At 42.5% G+C, this 23,148-nt stretch overlaps 1 protein-coding gene across 1 annotated transcript; it reads left to right on the top strand.

Annotated features, from left to right (window-relative positions):
* The first annotated feature begins 18,029 nt into the window (after window positions 1–18,029).
* LOC124969264 (transcription factor HES-1-like) lies at window positions 18,030–18,903 on the top strand. Its single transcript, XM_047532128.1, is given in 2 exon segments — window positions 18,030–18,721; window positions 18,723–18,903. Coding segments are annotated over 2 exon segments (822 nt in total). The 5' UTR covers window positions 18,030–18,080.
* Window positions 18,904–23,148: the final 4,245 nt, after the last annotated feature.

The following is a 23,148-nucleotide window of genomic DNA, read 5'->3' as shown; positions in this document are numbered from 1 at the left end:
TGCATAAGCTTAAATAAAACACATTTTGAAGTGTTATAACGTAAGGTCTTAAAACAGAATCTCTGTTAAAAGTTAGAATTAGCAGTTGAGGTATAGCTCAATGGTAGTTTACCTAGCATGCATGCAACCCTGGGTCCAAGCTGAAGCACAGAAACATGTAAAATGATGAATCATGCAATGTGAATGTGTTGAGAGCAGGGTGGTATCTGTGCTGCTAACTGTCTCAAGGACAAACAGGACTGCTGGGTCCCTGTGCTTACCAAGGTTGTTAAGAGATATTTGTCCAAGGAATGTGCGGTTGCCTGGAGACCTTATCTGTCAAGGACGGGAGCAGGGCTTAGCCCCGACTCATCTCCTGCATAGTTCACCCCTTCCCTCCTCCCTTCTTCCACTAGGACCGTTCAGTTCTGGCAGGACCCAATGAGAATCAAATAGATTGGCAGGACCCAACCAGAGGAGGACTAATGTTTAGCTGTTCAAATGTTAACCAATTAAAAGAACACTGTAAAACGGCTTGCTTTTCATTATAAAAACCCTGCTAACAAGGGCTCGGGGCCTCTCTTAGCGTCACTGGTTTAGGACACAGAGGACCAGGCTCGAGCTTGCTAATAAATGACTCTTTGTTGCTTGCATTGATCGTGGTCTCTGGTCGTCTTTGTGGGGTCTCGAGCCTTTGGGCACAACATATGGGGTCACATCCGGGATGTTCCAAGCCCACCTAGACCCCTGATCATAGAGTCATTCGGCCGGTGAGTAAGGCATTGCCATGTGTTTTCTGGTCTGGATTGCCTGCAGGTTCTGGTTCTGGGCAGGCATAGTCCTGGCGGACGTGCTATAGGACCCCAGCAGGGTCTCGGGAGACGTCCCCTCAACCCGTCGGGTGACGTTGTCTCATCTGGTGACTCTGTCACATCTGGGCAGCTTCTGTGCTGCATCTGGGCAGCTTCTGTGCTGCATCTGGGCACCTTCTGTGCTGCATTTGGGCGACTTTGTCGCATCTGGTGACTCTGTCACATCTGGGAAGCACTGTGCTGCGTCTGGGCAGCTTCTGTGCTGCATCTGGGCAGCTTCTGTGCTGCATTCGGGTGACTTGTCCCATCTGGTGACTCTGTCACATCTGGAAAGCTTCTGTGCTGCATCTGTGCAGCTTCTGTGCTGCATTTGGGCAACTCTGCCGCATTTGGGTGACTCTCACATCTGGGCAGCTTCTGTGCTGCAATTGGGCAACTTTGTCACATCTGGGTAACTCTTTGTCCCATTTGGGCATTGGGTTGCGTCTGGGAAACTCTTTGATACAATCAGAAATTGTTTGTTTTTATTGACAAAGTACCAGCTAGCCAATTTTTGATTTGGCACGCTATGTGTCTGTCTGTTTGTGTATTGTACTATATGGTCTTTACTCTTGCCTTCTATTAAATTCTTCATTGTGTTAATCTGATCTGAGGCTTAGGGATACTCATTGCAGGGTACTTTACATTCCTTCTCCTTGTTCCTGAGAGATTTGTTTACTCCAATCCCCCTAGGCAGAGAGCTCAGCAGCTCCATTCCTCAAAAGTAGTAAGAAATAAAGTTTTGTGATTTTCTGCATTCAAACCTAACCTGATTTCTCAACCAGGAAGAAAAAGGGTTAAAAAGTCCTAGGTGATCCCTCTCTCCCCCCTGCCTGGCCTTGCTAAAGCCTGCATTGGAATGTAAACTGCAGCAGTCTCAGCGGTAAAGGGGGGTGACCTGAAGAAAAGAAAACAAAAAAAAAGTGTCCATTTTAAACTCCTGGGCTGCTACGCAGAACTAACTCATTCTCTAGGATTCTTGTTTTGTTTTGTTTTTCTCTAATGCTGTATTTTTGAGCTCATAATTTTGATCCTGCATACCTAGGTTAATGATTTTTTTCTTTTTGATCAGTTCTATTTTTATTCAACTAGAGTTTTTGAACATCTGTTACATTGCAATGGAGATTCACCTATAAAGTTACAAGGCCTTTGATTTTGTATTATTTGTATGTCGTGCTAGTGTCATGTTTTGTCTGTATCAAAACTGAGTGCTCCTAAAATTAAAATTTAAAAATGGATCCAAATACTTTTATTCACGTGATTTAAAAGGATTCGATTTAAATTGGGTAAACTAATAAAAGTAAAATGTCTTTAGAAATAACTCGCAAGTCTCTAGTTGGTCAAACTAATGGAATGTTGATGTTAAACAATGTCTAATATCAATTGTTTCTAGGACTTTTCTTCAACAGGAAAGAGACAGCAAATACTGTTCAGGACACTTGTCTGATATCTTGGTTTTTACAGAATAAGTGAATTAGAGTTAACATGTATGGGATTACTCCAATGTGTTTGTTGGTGACATCTGATTAATTTGCAAAGTTAAAATGCTCATTGTTAAATAACATCAAGTACTTTTAACTCCTTAAATTACATGGGGTAACATATTTAAACATTATTAGTGTTTTCATAGGTTGGTAAATTAAAAAGGGTTTAAAATTGCTTTGTGTCATTACTAAAAACAAGGTTATTAAGAGTTATGTTCTAACAGATACAACCTCAACTCAGAGGGTGAGAATTCCATCTGCTCTCTTACCACTTCCCCCTGCTCCCCCTCCAGTTCTGCAAAGCTCCAAGGAGCTCTTAGATTTGGATTTAGAGTTACCATCTCCCCTTTCACTGTGTTTCAGTTAGAGTACTATAAACCACAAAGTATTTTATCTTGTTAAATTGGAGTAATTTGTCTAAATTCAAAAATTTCATAAGAGTTGTTTCAGAATGTGGACAAAAAGGGGTCAACAGATAGGAAAGAGAAAATAAAAGGTTCTGGGTTTGGAAATATATTTAATAAAAAGGAAAAGAAGGGCTGGGGAGATAGCTCAGTTGGTAGAGTGCTTGCCTTGTAAGCACAAGGCCCTGAGTTCGATCCCCAGCACCCAAAAAAAAAAAAAAAAAAGGAAAAGAAAATGTTTCTGGGTAAGAAAGTGCCTGTGTGATGGAATACATGAGGGTCTAAGTAAGTGCTAAGAAAGTCTGTGTGTAAGTAAAGGGCAAGTTTCAACAAGTCTGTGTGTAACTAAGTTGGCTGTATGTATGTGAGACAGCTAAAGCTATTTAAGGTTTTTCCTAAGGTGAAATACTAATGTTCTGATATAAGCCAAAGTTTAATCTATATGGTAAAATGGCATGGTAAAATAACAAGGATTTCTTAGAAACACTAATTTACTCTTAACTTTGTGTCTGTTAAGTTTCATTCTTTAAAACAATTAGTCTTAAAAATTGGGGTTTATACAATTATGGTTAAACAACTGTTAAGAGTATTGTACTATGTTACAGAGTCTAAATTTTTCTTTAAAAACTGATTTTAGTAAGATTAAAGTGTCAAGGTAATTGTGAAATGGTCACTCCTTGTATATTAAATGTATTCATATTTTCCAGGTATACAAGTTTTTAAAGCAGGAAATTTGTCAAGCTGCTATTCTCCAGAATAAACTTGTCTGTACTGGTAATATTAAACTTAAAGAGTACATTTTATTGGGGATTTATTTCTATCATTTAATGTTCTATTATGGGACATATTATCAGTAAGGTATATGTAAAATTGGTTACTTATTTCACTGAGATAAAAATTTAAACGTAAACGTATATCTAAGAGTGACAGCATGATTTGTTTAAAGGTTCATATTGTAGAAGGTGAAAGCATTTTGCTACACAAAAGAAAAGTTAAAAGCTCTCTCAGCCTTTCTTTGATTGATTCCTGTTTTGGATATAATGTTAGACTGTGTTAACTAATGTTCATATGGACTCAGGAATCAATATATGTAAACTTCTTAAAATGACATTTAAGAAAGAGTATAATGCACAATAGCAAAAATGGGACAACAATGACTGAGATTGGGGTCCCTGACTTCATGACTGTAGCATGCCTGGTGCCTGGGAGTGTTCCTGTGTAGGAGCACAAGATGCCTAACTGCTGTGGCAGTAGCCTCCCTGGGGAGGCTCTGTACAGGAGTCCTATCAGCTCTTACATTGATCTCAGGCACACAGCTCTTGGGCAGAAAGAAATTGTTTTGCTAGATAACCAGTGTTTCATCAGTTCCCTTCTCTAGTTCCTGCCCACCTTACAGTAACTTTGGACAGTGGACTTCTTTGAGAGCTACACGGAGTTCCTAACATTGCACTTTGCAGTTGTGGGAAAAAGTTATGTAGATGTTCTATTCTCTGTAACTCTCCTGAAAACAAAGAATAATGCTTACATAGTCTTTAACCTAATAATAAGACATGTATAAATGTTGCTAACATAACTCCTTAGATCTGCATTTCCATCAGAGAACAGAGCTCCATTTGATCTCAGCTTAATCTTCAAAATCTGTGTTTATAAACCTTTATTTTCTAATACTCCTTTGACCCTCACTGAACTTGAAAATTTGGTCATGCTGGTCATGGCAAAAGGGGCAAAAATTAGCTTTAGGATTAGAACATTTTACTTAAGACTTGTGAAGAGCCCTGCCTTACCTGAGATAAGGCTCTGCCTCACCCTGCTACATGTTAAAATGACTCCAAAGTAAGCCAGACTTTAACTCATTTAAAGTTGTGCTCAAAAGTTTGATGCTTGTTGTAAAGATTACTGTGATCTCAAACAGGGTATATAATGTAGAACTCAGCCAAAATTCAAGATAACTATTATACAAGCTAAATATGTTTTTACTCTTGCTAATTTCATTTTGTAAAACTGTTGCCTGTTACTGTTTTGCAGAAGTAGCTGCTTCCAGAACATACAATCTAGGTAACTTGTGATAATAGGCCATCACCTTCAAAACAGATAGTATGTGGTAGTACTTTAATAAAAGGGTAAATGACTGTAAAGTTATGGACATTAAAGTTAAAGCCCAGTACTCTTACTTTATGACTGGTGATACTGGCTTGCTGGATGATTAAGATCAAACTTAGAAATTGGAATTAAATACAGAGACCAAGAAAAAAAACAGTATCTTGCCCTCAAAGTCAGCCTGAACCCAGGGAATAAGAGGACTTCTCTAAGGAGCGCTGCAACTCTGGGTCACACAACCTCCTGATCAAGGAGATTATTGAGACTAGAGGATGAAAATCACTCAGTGCACCTGCTGCAGAGGAGGGTCATGGAAAAAGGGAGACACCCCTAATGCTTTCAAGGAAAGCCACCTCATCGAGAAGACCCTACCTAACCAATAGCACTAATGGAGCTAAGAAGCTGCTCTTAAGTTCTCTATGAGTGGCCCCTGTGGAAACTCAGCTGACTCTTTAACAAGACGGGAACCAGGTCAATTTGACCAGCTTGATCTTGGACACCCAGCAAAACAGTTAAAACCAAAATATAGCCATTCTTGGGCATTTAAAAGAAATAATAGTTAAAAGTAACTTAAGATGTACACTTGTGTTAACCCACTAAAATTAAGAGTGGAAGCTACAAAAGAAAGATCTTAGGCAAATGTGCCTGGTAACTATCAAGGAAAACTGCCAGTGTCAGAAGATTTTAGTCAGTTTAAGGCCAACAGTCACAGGTAGGCTTTATCTATGTTTGCTAGTATGATTATCTAGCTCTAAGTAACAGAAATATAGAGATCTCTACTTAACACAGGCTATACCAATAAAGAGATATTGTACAAAAATCAGATGATATTAAGTAGCTTAACTATATTTTCTGGGCACATCAATGACATTAAGAGTTAAATATTATGTTTACATTCCTGATAACATGGACAATGTTAAAGTCCCCAAATAAAAGCCTTGTTCCCTCCAGCCTTTGCTAGACCTTGTTATGGGAACAACTTCTCAGTTCTTCCACCCCCTGGTGAGGAATTATTGACTTCTGTCATCTTTATGATATTCATTGGCATGTTCCAGATTCCACAACATTTATATTGTATCAATCTCATTTCATTATTCATGTCTTTTTGTTCTTCTCTCATAGAAGCAACCAACCCCAGATGCCTTTACAACCTGCTCTTCCCCAACAAAACTTCTACCTTGGACCCCTCAGTTGACCCGATTTCTAAAAAGGGAACTCCAAACTGCTTGCCCCATGCTGCCCACTTCCAGCTCGAAGAAGCCAGATTGGTCATCGCCCATTTTCCCTACAGCAGTGAAGGAGTTCCTAGTATTAGAGGGGTAAATGAAGTCAGAATTGGGAACAGGCAGTTAGTATAGAAATATGGGATCGGGTCAAATTAAGGAAGTGAAGGCCATGAATGCCATCTGCTTCTGGAAGTTGGAGACTGCCCCTGGGAGAATAAAATGTTAAGGATCTCCTTAACTCATTGATTACCAAATTTACCTGCCTTTAAAGACTGTAAGCAAGGAGGTCTATGTGCAGCTCTGGGAGAAGAAAGTTGGTTTTATGCTAATCATTCTGGAGTAGTGAGGGAATCCATGGCAAAAGTCAGAGAAGGACTAACAAACAGAAAGAAAGAATGGAAAGCTAGTCAGAGCTGGTTTGAATCCTGGTTCAATTTTTTCCCTTGGTTAACTACTCTGGTGTCCGCTATAGTGGGACCCCTAATATTGTTGTTACTAGCTTTAACTATAGGACCTTGTATAATCAATAAGTTAATTGCTTTTGTTAAAGATAGAATAAATACAGTACAGCTAATGGTGCTAAAGGCCCAATATCACCCATTAAGCAGCAAGAATTAAAACAATAGAGACCCAAGATTGGCTCTCTAAATGTTCTTGGAAAGGGGGGAATGTTGAGAGCAGGGTGGTATCTGTGCTGCTAACTGTCTCAAGGACAAACAGGACTGCTGGGCCCCTGTGCTTACCAAGGTTGTTAAGAGATATTTGTCCGAGGAATGTGCGGTTGCCTGGAGACCTTATCTGTCAAGGACGGGAGCGGGGCTTAGCCCCGACTCATCTCCTGCATGGTTCACCCCTTCCCTCCTCCCTTCTTCCACTAGGACCGTTCAGTTCTGGCAGGACCCAATGAGAATCAAATAGATTGGCAGGACCCAACCAGAGGAGGACTAATGTTTAGCTATTCAAATGTTAACCAATTAAAAGAACATGTAAAACTGCTTGCCTTTCATTATAAAAACCCTGCTAACAAGGGCTCGGGGCCTCTCTTAGCGTCACCGGTTAAGGACGCAGAGGACCAGGCTCGAGCTTGCTAATAAATGACTCTTTGTTGCTTGCATTGATCGTGGTCTCTGGTGGTCTTTGTGGGGTCTCGAGCCTTTGGGCACAACAAATGCTACTAGCATGGTATTTGGTTAAAAAAAATGATCAAAGTCAGTAAAAGGGTCTTGAAAGATAGAGACTAGTTCCAAAATTATTTTATGGAGTTTACTATTTCATTTATTTTTCCCTCAGAATTTGTAAAAAACAAACAGTGAGATTTTTAAGGTTCATAAAATTTGGATGATGTTAGATTTTTGTATTCTTTGTTCAAATTAATTGTCACTTATTTTTAAAAGGTATGATCTTAAAGACCATATTATGCTTCCTAAATACTCTGATAAGTAACAGTTTTATTTTAAATATTATTAGATTTCTTAAGCATGCAAATAGGTTATAAACATCAAAATAATATTACTGAACTCTAATTATATTTAAATTATAAAACTTTTAGTTTAGATCCCAAAGTCATTTTTAACTGAAGAATCTTCAATAAGTTAAATGAAGTAATTTATTGAACAAGTTTGAAAAAACAACTAAGGATTCACAATGCAGGAGCACAAGAGCAGAAGGGCAGGAACTCAGGGTCAGGAAGCACTTTCAGACAAAACAGAAGTAAGGTACAAAATAGCTCAAATGGTTACAAAGTCACCTTTGCAGATTTCAACTAGTGTTTGTCTCCTTCAGTCAGTTCAGAACATGCTGCTGTGATTGGCTGGTACTCTCTGTTAGTTATAAGATAATTCTCTTAGGTAGACTTTCAGTCCTCTAAATACTAAAATAGATTGCAAATGGAGGTTCTGTGCTTGGACCATTCACCTTTTACTAATTCAATATTTTTCAGCCTGTGAGCAGGGACAAGTAGTTTTGTCCTGAGGCCTGAGCTCTTTAAAAGAAGTAAATGTTTTATACTGAGGTAATTGCAGATGCACACTGAACAGAAATGGTGAAGAGAGACCCTGTGCCCTTTGCCCTGCCTTTCCAGGTGACCTCATTTGAAACACTGTGTTGTGGCCTCATCAGGTGCTGCCATCAGCACATTCAATAGGCAGAAAACCTCTAGTGCTAAGGGCCCCTCCTGTCTCCCTTTCTCTTCACCTCTGTCCCTCCCCAGCCTTATCACATCCTTAACCCCTGACAGTCTTGAAAAGGTCCTCTGTGTCTGTGTCCTGGTCACCTCATCTGTGTTGCTTAAGTGGACTCAGGTGGTGTGTTACCTTTCAGATGGTTTCCCAGCATGAGTCTCTGGGAACTCACCACACCTGTTTGTGTGAACAGTTCATTTTCTCTTTGTTAAGTCTTGTCCTGGTCCATGGTTTTACCAGTCTCTTGATTTGACCATTTGCCCACTCATCTTAGTTCTGGAAGCCTTATGGCTAAAGACACTTAACACCTTCCTTGTGATTGTATTCTCTTTCAGCAAAGTCCCCTCAAGTCTTTTGCCATTTTCTTTAAGGTTTTTTTTGTTGTGTTTCATGTTGAGTTTTTAAAATATTTTTAGTTTTAGATGGACCTTTATTTTATTTATTTATTTTTATTTGGTGTTGAGGATTGAACCCAGTGCCTCACATGTACTAGGTAAGCACTCTACCACTGAGCTACAACCCCAACCCCTAGATTGCACTGTTTTTTGAAAAAAAGGGAATAATTTGCATAACCCTATGTCCCAAAGATTTCCCCATTTACTTTAGTTTTGTTTTCCAAAATGTTATGGTTTGGATCCAGAATGGCCCCAATGCTCAGGTGTTCATGTTGCAGTGTTCAAAAGTAAAAAGACTGGATTACAAGACTCTAACCTCATCAAGGGATTAACCCATGCAGTCGATAAATCATGTGAATGGAGCAGCCTGGGTTATAGCCCTGTTGTAGAGCACCTGCCCACCATGTGCGAGGCCTTGGGTTCCATCCCTTGTACTGGCAGAAAATATAAAAATATAATGACTTGGATGGACTTCACTGGGAGGTGTTGAGAATGGCAAGCAGGTGGGGTTTGGCTGGATGAAGTGGGTTCCAGGGTGTGGGCTTGCACACTGTTAAGACCCCTTACTGTCTGTCTGTTTCTCTTTCTGATTTCTGGTTACCAAGAGCTGAGTTGCTTTCTTATTTCATTCCCGTCCACCATGAGGTTTCTGCAGTGCAGTTGGCCAACCATGCTCTGATTCCATAAGTCTAAATAAACCTGTGCTCCTCTGAGTTGCTCTTGTCAGTTATTTTGTTCACAGTTATGGGAAGCTTAGCAACACACTGTGCATCTCACAGTGTTGTGTTTTCTTCCAGGTCTGTGGTCCACCTTAATTTATGTGTAAGGTTTAAGACAGCTCATTTCCTTTTTGGCAGTGGTTGATGAGCTCTCTCCCTGCACCATTGCTGAGAAGACCACACTTCTTTCACTAAATTAGTTTCTTGGCTTTGTGCAAAGTCAGCTAACACATTTCTCTGGTCTCTTTTTGGTGCTGTGTTCCAATTTATTGTCCCTATGTCTCTCCCTCTGCCAGTCATCACATGTGGTCTTCATGACCAATGCGATGAGTCTGGAAGTCTGGTGAAATAACTCCTTCAGCTTATTCTTTATATTCAAAGTATTTTAGCTGTTATATAATATTCAAAGTATTTTAGCTGTTATCTTTCTTCTGTCTTTCAATACAAAGTTGACAGTAATTATGTTTGTGTCTAAAATGCCTTTTCTGATTTTTTGGGGTGGCTACCAGGGATCGAACTCAGGGGCACATGATCACTGAGCCATATCCCCAGCCGTATTTTGCATTTTATCTAGAGACAGGGTCTCACTCAGTTGCTTTGCCCCTCACTTTTGCTGAAGCAGGTAATTCTGAGACTCACAATTCTCCTGCCTTAGCCTCCTGAGCCACTGTGTTTACAGGTCTGCACTATTGTGCCTGGCACTTGATGTGACTTTTTTAAAAAAAATATTTTTTAGGTTGTCAATGGACCTTCATTTTACTTATTCATATGTGTTTGAGAATTTAATCTAGTGCTTCATACATGCTGGATAAGCACCCCACTGCTGAGCCACACTCCCAGCCCCTCTTGATGTGATATCGATAGGAATTTCCTTGCTCCATACATCCTGGTCCTAAGCTTTTGCCCACATCAGATGGTGCTTTGATTTTTGCTTCATCATCCAATAAGGGTTAAGAAACTTGAGTAGTAGAGAGTCTGATGTATCAACATACACTTCTGTTTCCTGGGTACTTTCTTCCTGCTGATATCCCCATCATTCCTTTCTGGACAGAGAATTCCACTGGCTCTTCCACAGGGCAGGTTTGCTGGTGTCAAGTCCTCTGTTTGCCTCCACTGAAAAATGTCTCTTTTACATCTTCATTCTGAAGGGTATAGCCACTAGTTGGAGACTTATGAGACCCCTTATCTTTTTGCACCTCACAATTTGTGCCACTTTCCTCTGGCCTTCATCTTTGTAATGGAAACCTCATTGTCATTTTAAGTGTAGAAACTCTGGAGTTTTGCTGTCAAGAGGAGTAGATAGTATGGGACCTAGCTGGAGAGGACCATCGCATCAAGTCAATCTTCTATTGTTTTTTTTTTCCACAATAGGAGAAGTTTGGTGCCATGAGCAGCCTGCAGGTTGCACACTCCCCAGTCTTAACTTAGTGACCCATGAGAAACTCTGAAGTGCCTGGCATGGTGGCCACAATTTCATCCCAGCAAATCAGAGAGCAGAGGTAGGAGGATCACAAACTCCAGGCCAGCTTGTGCAACTTAGGGAGAACTCATCACAAAATAAAATTTAGGAGAAAAAGCTTTGAAATAATGAGTGAATTTCTTACCTCTTCTTACTCCTTCTGGTGGGATTCAGGCCCAGAGGAAATGCTGGTTCATCTTGAGGAGCAGCCAGGAAGGCTGTGACCCAGGTGTGTTAGAATACTACAAGCATGACCAGTCCAAGAAGCACTTGTGGATCATCAACCTGGGCCCCTGTGAGACTATGACCCAAGTGTGACCTTTCACAAGAAGAGGCTGCCAGGTGGCTTCATGTTCAACATCAAGACCAGAGAGGGCACATTTTACCTGTTGGCAAGAATGAAGGAGAACATGCATAAATGAGTGTAGAACATCCATCATGTCCATGGCTTCCAGCAGGAGGTGGAGAGCATTGGTACAAAGACAAAAGCCTCCTCTGGAGGCTGATATGGACCTCAGGTTCCCTTTGTAGGTAGACCAGGTGCCAGTCAAATCAGATGTCAGGAGGACTCACTGAGCTCAAATGGGAAACCAAGAGATGTGGGTCACAATGAAGCAGAAGTTATTTTGTGACATGTCCTCAGGCCCCTTAACCTCACCTCCATCTGCCATTGTGCCACCCTCCCTCTTCCTCAGCTCTCACGCATGCTGACTTTCTGCCATCCTCAGGGAGGACCTTGTGGGTACTCTTCTATCTGGCTTGTGCAGTAAGTCTTGACCTTTGGTCCTCTGTGATTATTGTTGATGTAGAATCCCAGGGCTCCTCCAAGTCCACCTGGTGAAGACAGGTGAGAGGGAAGTAAAACTTTATGTTTGGGTTCTCATGGCAGGATTCTTTTAGGAGTGGTCAGTCAATCTGGACTTAGTGATGACATTTGTACATCTCTGTGAATGTACAAAAAACAACAGAATTTTGCACTTTGAAATGGTGGCATTAATGGCATGTGAATTGCATAGCAATATTTTTTAAAAAGGAAGTTCCTTAGGTTACTACTGTTGGCCAGCCAGGTTCAGGTCCCCTGGACTTGGACAAGCAGTGTGGGCTTGTGCCCTGTGCTGTCACACAGGCACAGAAGGCTGCACTCGCACCAGAATTTGGTGCTTTCAGTCCTGAGGTCCTGTAAGTTTTGAACATAGAGCACTGTGCTTTCATGTTATACCAGGCCCTGGAAAGTGTGTGGCCTGGGGTAAAGTGCTGCTGTGCACCTCTGATTTTTGTCTTTCTGAGAGGAGGTTATTGAGCCCTCTTCCTCTCACTTTTTGTAAAGAGTAACTCCATTTCTCAAAGCTATTTTAAATTGCCTTGTGTGCTCTCTATGGTGGGAAGCTCCTTGGTTCTCCATGCATGTCTTCCATGCTTTTGTATCTGATGAGGCTGCAGATGTTTTCAGCTGACTCTGGGGCACAGGCCTCCAAGTTTGGCATGTGGACAGGCATCAAACCTGATAATCACAAGGAGTTTGTCACCAGGCCAGGGATGTTGGCTTGAGCAGCAAGGGCTTTCTGAGGGAAGATTTAAATGATCAGGAAGATTGTTAGTGAAGCAGTTGAGTAGTTGGTTAGTTTCTTTTTCTTCTAAAGAATATGTTCCCTTGGGTCCTTAGATTCTTTTTCATGAGGGAATGTTCTCTTAGCTGGCTGTATGTTCAGTTGCTAAATGGAGGATATTAGTTGCATTTAAGGACTTCAGAACTGTGAGATCTTTCTGAAGAGTTCAGGTGGCTTCTCTTCCTTCTCAGAAGAGAATCAAGTGTGTTGCAAGTTTGCAGCTGTCTTAAAAAGTGCACAGTGTATACAAAACTCTCCACAAGAGTCAGAGCTTAGTCATTAGTCAGGGTTCCCACCTGAGCTGGGATCTGTGAGGGAGCAAGGAGCCAGCATCTGAACACTGTTTATGAAAGAACCTGTTGCATTAATTGCTCTTTCAAGTATTTCTGTTTTTCTAGTAAGGAAACAGTATTTCTTTCCTGCCTAACACTGAGACTTTGCAGAACTTAAGGTCTTTCTGCTGACCTGGGCTGAGTTGGTATGGGCACTCCACTTTCACTGCCTAAAACTCCCTTGAGGCAACATCTTTCCATTGACGGGCCTGTGGAGAAAATTCCCACCTTTTCCCAGGATCAACCTGGTATGCAGCTGAAGAGATGCTTGCACTCATACCAGCCCTCACAGCCACAGAATGATTGACAGCAGCTCTGACTTGAGCTTCTCTCTGAAAGCAGAGACCTTGTAGAAATACCACTAATGAGCAACACTTTCAAGCTAACCAGTACTGACCCCAGGTCACAGAGCTGACAGCAGGATTTTGTGTCAGCCAAGTCTGATTTTATGTTCTGATGCCTAGCCTTTTTGTCCCTGACCTTTGCAAGAGTCAGGCCTGGGTGCCCCTTTGAACTGAAAGCTTTCCCTGATCTCTGCCACTAGATCCTGCCCTGGTCCTAGGTTTTTGGGGAAAATGTCCCAGGGAAGGAAAGACTGACCCATCTGAGCAAGCAGGTAGTGTGAGTGGGCAGTGGAAATTATCTAGTATGCAAGGAAGACTGACCACTGTAAGCAAGCAGAGACTGTGAGGGGCCAGTGTGAAATTATTGGGGTGTAGGGAAGACTGATCAGATGAGCCAGCAGTCGAGTTTTTGGAGCTGGGATAATCCACTGGGCTGCAGGGAAGACTCATGCAGTTCAACTTGCAGGCAGTGTGATTGACATGCAGACAACTGCTGGTGTGCAGGGAAGACTAACAAAGCTGAGCTAGTGGGCAGTGTGAGGGGCCTATGGAAACCTTCTGGGGTGCAGGGAAGACTGATGCACAGTGAGTAGGATGGCAGAGTGAGGGATGTGGGGAAAACCTATAGGGTGCAGCAAGGAAATCTGAATCCCAGTGAGAATTCTGGAGGTGTGAGGTCTGCACAGACAGTTGGTGTTCAGGCAAGACTGAGGCAGTGTAGTGTGAAGGGCATATGGCAACCTGCTTGGATGCAGAAACCACTCAAACAAAATGAGTAAGTCGGCAGTTTGTAGAGTTTGCAGACATTTTGGGGTGCAGAGAAGTCTAACTCAGGTGAGCAAGCAAGCAGTGTTAGGGGCCAGTGGCAACCAGCTGAAGTGCAGGGAAGATTGACACAGAGTGTGAGCAGGCAATGTGAGGAGCCTCGGGCAACCTGCTTGCATGTAGGGAAGTAGGACCCAGATGAACAGGAAGGTGATGTGAGGGGTGTGCAGACCCTAGATGGTGTGCAGAGAATGATGATCACAGTGAGCAAGCTGCAACTTTGTGTGGCATGTGGATACCTACTGGGGCACAGAAAAGACTAACACTCAGTGAGTAAGTAGTCATTGTTAGGGACCCATCACAGCCTGCTGAGCTGTAGGGAAGACTGAACAAGAGTGAACAACCTGGCAGTGTGAGGTGCGTGCAGATTGCTGCTGGCACACAGGGAAGAATGAGCCAACTGCCAAGGAGCCAGTTTGAGGGGCTGATAGATACATGATGGGGTTCATGTCAGGGAAGTCTGGCCCATATTGAGTAAGCAGGAAATCAGAGGGCACGCGTACATCTGCTGGGGTCCAGTTAAGACAGACCACAGTGAGTAAGGAGGAATGTTTAGGAGCATGGGGGAAATGCTGGGTCATAGGAAAGACTGACACAGCTGAGCAAGCAGGCAGTGTGATTAGCCTGTGGAAATCAGCTGGGGTGCTTTGAAGACTGACCCAAAGTGAGCAAGCAGGCAGTCTGTGGGGCCTATGACCACCTGCTGGATAGCAGGGAATACTGACCCAGCTGAAAAAGCAGGCATTGTGCAGGTGAGGAAATACCCAGAGAAGTGCAGGGAGACTGATAGTTGACCAAAGAGGCAGTGTGTGTAACCATTGGAAATCTGCTGGTGTGTAGGTAGGGAAGCTGACCATTAATGAGGAAGAAGGCAGTGTGAGGGGCATTGGGAAACTTGCTTGGGTACAGGGAAAACTGACCCTTCTGAGCAAGCAGGCAGTGTGAGGGTCCTGTGTAAACCTCCTAGGGTGTAGGGAAGACTGAGCCAGCTGAGCCAGCAGGCAGTTTTTGGAACTTGTTGCAACCTCGTGGGGTGCAGGGAAGACTGATTCAACTCAACAAGCAGGCAGTGCTGGGGATACATGCTCAGGTCTAGGAAAACTTCCCTGCAGTGATTAAGCAGGCAGTCTGACAGTCAGGTCAACATCTCCTTGGGTGTAGGGAAAGCAGACCACAGTGAGCAAGCAGGAATGTTTTGGTTTATGGGGATAATGGTGCAGTGCAGAAAACACTGTCCCAACTGAGCAAGCAGGCAGTGTTATTGACTACAATAACACTGATTTGCAGTGCAAATCAGCTGGTGGGCAAGGAAGACTGGCCCACAGTAAGCAAGCAGGCAGTGTGTGGAACCTGTGGCCACCTGGTTGTGTGCAGGGTATACTGACCCATCTGGATGAGAATGCAGTGTGAGGGGCAGGCAGGTTTCTGATGAGTGGCCAGTGGAAATCAGCTGGTCACAAGGATTAGTGACCCACAGTGAGCAAGCAGGCAGTGTGAGAATCCTGGGGCAACCTGCTTGTGTGTAGAGAAGACTTACCTAGGGGAACAAGAAGGAAGAGTGCAGTGGTTGTGGAAATTTGTTGGGTTGCAGGGATGGGGGACCAGGGTGAGCAACCTGGCAACGTGAATGGCATGCAGATTGCAGCTGGCATGCTGGGAAGAATGACCTAATTGAGCAAGGAGCCAGTGTGAGTTTCCTGTGGATATGTGTGGGGGTGCTAAGAAGACTGGCCAGAAGTAGGCAGTCTGAAGGGCATGTATACATTTGCTGGGGTTCAGTGAAGACAGAACACAGTGAGCCAGGAGCAATGTCTAGAGGCCTGGGAAAATGCTGCAGTGCAGGAAAGACTCACTTTGCTGAGCAAGTGGGCAGTGTGAGTGTCCTTTGGAAGTCAGCTGGGGTGCTTTGAAGACTGACCCAAAGTGAGCAAGCAGGCAGTGTGAAGGGGTGCAGATTCCTGATGACGTGCAGGGAACTGAGCAAGCAGGTAACTTTCTATTCCTTTAGTGTTTGAGCTCATTGTGTCCCAGAGGTTTTGATATGTTATATCATTTTCCTCATTTACCTCTATTTTTTTTTATTTCTAACTTCTTTTCTTCTGCTATTCATGCATCATTCAAAAGTGCTTTGTTGGACTGGGGTTGTAGTTCAGTGATAGTCTGCTTGCCTAGCATATGTGAGGCACTGGATCAGATTCTTAGCACTGGGTCAGATTATTATTTACATGTAAATAAGTAAGGTAAATGTCCTTTGACAATTAAAAAATTATTAAAAATATTTTGTCTAATATCTAGGAGTTAGAGTGGTTTCTAGTTTTTATCTCATTGATTTCTAATTTTATTTCATTATGATCTGATAGAATTTCTACCAGGTATTTTCTCTCATTTTCTATTTGCTAAGAATTGCTTGGTGACCTAAAATAATGCCTATTTTAGAAAATGTTCCATGTATTATTGAGAAAAATGTGAATTCACTCATTGATGAATAAAATATTCTATAGAAGTTTGCTAGGTCCACATTTTTTTTAGTTCTGTAGTATCTTTATCTAGTTTTTGTTTCTATGATGCATCAAGTGATAAGAATGTTGTGTTAAAATTAAATGGTGATATTATATTGTGGTCTATTTGATAATATTGGAAAGAGTTTCTTTCATGTATGTAGATGCTTCATTTTTTCAGGCATAAATATTTGTGATTGTTTTATCAGGTTCATGTATGATTCTCTTAAACAGAGTGAAATGATCTTCATCACTTCCTGTTAATTTTGGGCTGAGTAAATTTTAACTGGTATGGTAACCCATGCTTTTTTTGGGATCACTGTGAATTTTAGGTTTGTCTGATCTTTTCACCTTCAGTCTGTGGATATCTTTGCCTGTAGCTTGAATCTCTTGCAGACAGCATATTGCTGTGTTTTGTTTTTAATCCAGTCTGCCAATCTATTTGTTTTCATTGATGAGTGTACACCATGTACATTCAATGTCATTGTTAAGAGAAGATTTTTATTTCCTGCCATTTTGATTTATTTCTACCAATTAAATGGGATTTGATTCCCCTTCACTTCAATATTCTAGTGTAGTTTCTCCCTTTCCTGGCTTTCATTTCTTTCCTTTGTTCTTCATGAAATGTTGTATTGAGTGTTTCATAGTGCAGACTTTCTTTCTAACTATGAATTCTTCTTAGCTTTTGTTAATCTTGGAAGGTTCTTATTTCCTCTTCAATTCAAAGCTTAAATTTGCTGGAGGTAGTACTCTTGGTTGCATCCATTTTCTTTCAGTGCATGGTATACATTATTCCAAGCCCTCCTAGTTTTTAAGGTCTAGGTTGAGAAATCAGGTGAAACACAGATTGGTTTTCTTCTAAGTGCAATCAGTAGTTATTATTTTTCATCTTTTAAAATTCTATCCTCATTCTGTTAGGTATTTTGATGATGTGTCTAGGATTGGGTATACTATAATTTTGTATATTTGAAGTTCTATATGCTTCCTGAATATGAATTTCCATTTCATTTTTAAGGTTTCATAGTATTTCTGATATTATTTCATTGAAAAAATTGTGGATTCCTTTATTTCATTAAAAAAATTGTGCATTCCATTAGTTTGTAATTCAGAACCTTCTTCTATCCCAAAGAATCTTAAGTAAACCTTTTTTTTTAAATTATTTATTTAGTTTTTAACTTTTTACAGACTGCATTTTGATTCATTGTAGACAAATGGGGTACATCATTTTGTTTCTTTGGTTGTACATGATGTAGATTCATACCATTTGTATAATCGTACATGTACATAGGATATTAAATAAGCCTTTTAAAGTTATTCCATATTACTTGAATTTTCTGTTTATGGTTTTGCAAAACCTTTCTCTATGGTCAGCTTTATGTTCAAGATTATATACTTGCCTTTGAGACCTGACAATCTATCTTCAAAGTGCCCTTGAGATCACACAGGATCCGGAGCTGGTGCTGATAACAGCGGAATCCCCCGTCTACCTCTCTCCTTGGTCCTGGAATAGCGCTACCGATCACCAAGTAGCCATAAAATAATAAATGCTCAGCACTCGCTCAGTAGTTTTGTGAATGTCTCAAGTAAAAGAGACATAGGCAAAAAATAAAAAAAAAATTTTGTGTGAACTCCAAAAATAAAATTCTCTAGGGATTAAAAAGAAAGAAAGAAAGAAAGAAAATGCCAGCCGATATAATGGAGAAAAATTCCTCGTCCCCGGTGGCTGCTACCCCAGCCAGTGTCAACACGACACCGGATAAACCAAAGACAGCATCTGAGCACACAAAGTCATCCAAACCTATCATGGAGAAAAGAGGAAGAGCAAGAATAAATGAAAGCCTGTGCCAGCTGAAAACGCTCATTTTGGATGCTCTTAAGAAAGCTAGCTCCCGGCATTCCAAGCTGGAGAAGGCGGACATTCTGGAAATGACAGTGAAGCACCTCCGGAACCTGCAGCGGGCGCAAATGACTGCTGCGCTGAGCACAGACCCGAGCGTGCTGGGGAAGTACCGCGCCGGCTTCAGCGAGTGCATGAACGAGGTGACCCGCTTCCCGTCCACGTGCGAGGGCGTTAACACCGAGGTACGCACTCGGCTGCTCGGCCACCTGGCCAACTGCATGACCCAGGTCAACGCCACGACCTACCCTGGGCAGCCGCATCCCGCCTTGCAGGCGCCGCCGTCGCCCCCGCCAGGACCCGGCAGCCCCCAGCACACGCGGTTCGCGCCGCCGCCGCCACTGCTTGTGCCCATCTCCGGAGGTGCGGCGCCCCCTCCCGGCGGCGCACCCTGCAAGTTGGGCAGCCAGGCTGGAGAGGCGGCCAATGCCGGCTCCTGATGGCCAATTTGCCTTCCTCATCCCGAATGGGGCGTTCGCTCACAGCGGCCCAGTCATCCCAGTCTACACCAGCAACAGTGGGACCTCAGTGGGTCCCAACGCAGTATCTCCTTCCAGCGGCTCCTCGCTCACTGCGGACTCCATGTGGAGGCCGTGGCGGAACTGAGGGGCTCAGGCCACCCTTCTCTTAAGCTCCCCAGCCCACCTCTCTCCCCTCCAGACACTAAACAGGAACTTGGATGTTAGAAGACTTTTGTGATTAAGTGGTTACTCCGTTTTGTTTTGTTTTTAATTTCTAAAAAGTTACTTTTTTGTAGAGAGCTGTATTAAGTGACTGACCATGCACTATATTTGTACATATTTTATATGTTCATATTGGATTGCGCCTTTGTATTATAAAAGTTATTTCGTTTTTTACACGAGATTTCTTTTTTATGTGATGCCAAAGATGTTTGAAAATGCTCTTAAAGTATCTTCCTTTGGGGAAGTTTGAGAAAATAAAAGAAGTGAAGGCTTAAAAAAAAAATGCCCTTGAATTTTGAACTTGGTTAATTGATTCCTTCATTTCAAGTTTTTCCACTTTGTTCTTTTTCAGAATTTCAATCTCTTAATTCAAGTGTTCTTTCTCTTTATTTTAATCTTTGATTTTACTCATTACATGGTCTTTTTGCTCATGAAGTAGTTCAATGATAAATTTTCTAATTGCCTTCTCTGGTATTTTATTGTTGAAACATTATGGATTGTTTAGGATGCATTGTTCCCTTGCTGTTTCATATTATTTGTTCATCTACTCATCTGCAGGTATTGTTGTGACTTCTTTTAAGTGAAGGAATACTTTGTGAGCTTCTTAAGAATTGGGGGAATATTCAGATAATGATATTTTAATTTAATGTGTGACATATTCTGATCCCAATATCAGCACCACTTTAAGAGATGTTACTGAGCCCTATTAACTATAATCACTTCTTAACCAATTTTTTTTCATATTCAAACTTATAAGAAAAAAAAAACTTGTGATATTTTTCTGTGGTTCCTCAAATTCAAATTCAAACCTCCAGTAAAGTTATGGAAGAGGTCACAGGTAGTTATTATGATTATGAGTACATTTATAACATTAAGTGAGGGTCAAAGATGGAAAGAAGAAAGTTTGGACAATAGGAGAGAGGAAGAGAAAGAAAGAAATGAAGGAAGGAGGGAAAGAGAAAGAAAGAAAGAAAGAAAGAAAGAAAGAAAGAAAGAAAGAAAGAAAGAAAGAAAGAAGAAAGAGGGAGGAGGGAGGAAGGAGAGAGGGAGGGAGGTAGGAAGGAAAGGAAAGAAGGAAGGAAGGAAGGAAGGAAGGAAGGAAGGAAGAAAGGAAGGAAGGAAGGAAGGAAGGAAGGAAAAGAAAGAAACAGAATAAAGAGAAATTCTATAAAATGGTAATTTACACCAAGATATAAGAGAGAAATGATGAACAGGTGTTATTTGAAGTAGCAGCAGATATTGCAAGAGGATGAGCAAGGGCAAAGAGAAGTAGGTATAAACTAGAGTTAGGAAAACAAACATAGGAAGACTGATTCCACTGAATACTTTAAACATTAAATGAACTACATTCAAATGAGTTGAAGGTAAAATATTGGCTATGGGGTTGACAATTATCATTCAAGTTAAGGAGTTATTTATATGATCAAAGTTGATTTTAGAGTTGTAAATAGTATACCATGTCAAGGTTGGTAAAATTCTAGTTGAATCTTAGTTTTAATTTCCTTGAGGTTTGGATATTTAGCAGATGTCCATCAGTCTTTGTGGATCTCTCAGGAGTTGCAGGGGCACAGTAGATGATCCCTGAGTTGCAATAAACCTCATAGCAGTAACTTCTCATTTGACAGCTCAGGGGAATACACCTTCCTGCTTGAAGAGTGCAGAGCTGTCCTTTGGCTCTTTGTATTGTGTGCAGTAGTTCAGAATGCTTGATCGTTTTTGTGGTAGTGAAGATCCTATTGACTGACTGTGAGCACAGGAACTCTGGTTGTGGAATTTTCTGTGTGATCTCTGATGCAAAAGTATTCCCTCAGCCTATTGCCCTCCCTGAAGTATTATAGTGAAGGGTCTCCAGTGGCTTAACTGGATTCTCTTTTTCATTGCCCCAGACTGATAATGGCAGGTGTTAACTCCTTTTGGTTACTAAGACTGATGCAAGATTCTGCATTTATCCAAGCAAGGTTGGTCCTTTCACTTTCCAATTGTGATCACAATTCAAGGTGTGCACCCTTTAAGGCATTTGTTAGCCCCTTTCTGCTGCCTCCACTGAGAATTTCACACTGAATCTCTGTCAATAGATATTCAGACATCATCCCTTTGCTGTGGCACTACAATCCTGGAGAGGTCCCTAGGCTACCCACAGTGCCTCCCTTCATTGTCAGTGGTTGGTATAAGGTCACCCCCCCCAGGTGCCAACATGGTGCTGGCCGAGCTTCTCTTCCTGATTTTACTCCTCATAACTTCTTCCCGCTGGCGGGAACCTGCAGCACATCAGTCCTTGCCACCCCGTCCAGGGACCTCAGCAATAGGGCCCCATTCAATCAACTGCCACCCCGCCTCTCTCCCTGAACTATTAGCTCTTCCCCAGCCCTATAAAAGAGCATGTATTTTCAGAATAAAGCAGAACTTCTCTGGTGATTTGCTTTGGACTGTGTCTCTTTGTGCTTCTTTCATTGGTGCCAAAACCTGGGAGGGAGATCCCTCATCAATTGAGGACACCCTCCATCCACCCAGCCAAAGCTTCTCCCCCTCGTCTGCCTTCTCGAGAGCTGGCTACCCTGCAACCATCACCAGCCAACTGTCAGGTGAGTTACCCTTTGTGAGGCAACCACCCTTAATCAGACTATGGCAGGACTTTGGTCATGATCGTCTGGCAAATTCTGACGTCTGGTTATAGGGGGGAGACCACACCCCACCTCAGCCTGCACGACCACAGTGGACTCCTAGGTGCCTCTTTCCTCCCTCAGTTGGGTGGGAGGGAACAACAGACTCCTTCCTCTTCTCTCTTCTCTTGATATTTCTCTCCTCTCACCTCTCCTCTTCCATGCCGACTGGAAAAAACCTAACACTAGGTACTCCAGGACCTCCGGCTCTTGCCCTGGCAGGGAAAATCTCCGGTGATGACCTAACTTTTCCCTTGCCACTGACTCTATCAAGTCCCGTGAATGGTTTTGCTTGCTGGGGACACGTGAACGAGTTGCCCATTCACTTCCCTGGGTCCGGAGAGCTCTCTCTCTCTCTCTCACACCCTCCCCTCCTCTGCCTCTCATCTTCCTCAGTTCCTCTCCTCTGTAAACAATGGGGGCCTCTTCTTCCCTCCCAAATGACTCCCCCTTAAAATGCCTACTCTCCAACTTGACTCGTCTCTCACTCATTCCAGATATTAAACCTAAAACCCTCATTGAATTCTGCACCCAAGATTGGCCTTCGTACCTGTTAGACAATCTTAGTCAGTGGCCTCCCGAAGGCTCCCTTGACCCCCAAATTCTCCGGGATCTTTTCAATTACTGCCAGCACTCAAAAAAGTGGAAGGAGATCCCCTATGTTGAAGCCTTTACCCTCCTCAGTTCTCACCCCATTCTCTGTTCTTCCTGCAGCCCTCATCAGGTTACCCTCGCCTGCAAGCCCTCCCCTACGGGTGAACCTGCCACCTCCTCTTTTGATCCCACGGATGAACCAACCCCCTACCCTCACCCACCTCCCTCTGTCCCTTCCTCTCCTTCACCATCCTCTCCTGAGTCCTCTTCATCATCACCCTCCCCTGCCCCTAACTCCTTCAGCCCTCCAGCCACTAGGTCACACTCCCAAACCACCCATTCCCATGTCCTGGCACCCCTTTGAGAGGTCACTGGACCCAAAGGGGTTATTCCAGTTCATGTTCCATTTTCCAGACTGATCTCACCCAGCTTGAGAAGAGATTGGGCTCTTTCATGACTGATCCCACTATGTGTATTCAGGAATTCCAATGGGTCCTCCAGGCTTCCAGTCTCACCCACCATGACATCTACATGCTTCTGGCCAATACCCTTCTTCCTGAAGAACGTAGACAGGTATGGGAATTAGTCCAAGTCCATGCAGATGACACCCAATATGTTAACCCTAACCATCCCACTGGCCCCCATGCGGTTCCTGAACAGGATCCAGACTGGGATTATAGCACCACAGCCAAAGTGAAGCTGAGAAATCAGTTTGCTGCCTGCATAGTTGCTGGCCTTAAGAAGGCCACCTGTAAGGCAGTTAATTTCCAAAAAATCCAGGAAACAATGCAGAAAAAAGATGAAACCCCTTCTGCATTTTTAGATCATCTCACTAAGGCTCTGCAACAATATACCAACTTAGATCCCGAGACCCCGATGGTAGACACATCCTTATGAATTATTTTCTATCTCAA

Source organism: Sciurus carolinensis, chromosome 17 (assembly GCF_902686445.1).
Source record: "Sciurus carolinensis chromosome 17, mSciCar1.2, whole genome shotgun sequence".
In the NCBI taxonomy this organism is placed as follows: domain Eukaryota; kingdom Metazoa; phylum Chordata; class Mammalia; order Rodentia; family Sciuridae; genus Sciurus; species Sciurus carolinensis.
The sequence above is the reverse complement of the archived record's forward strand: the minus strand, read 5'-3'. Positions and strand labels throughout refer to the sequence as shown.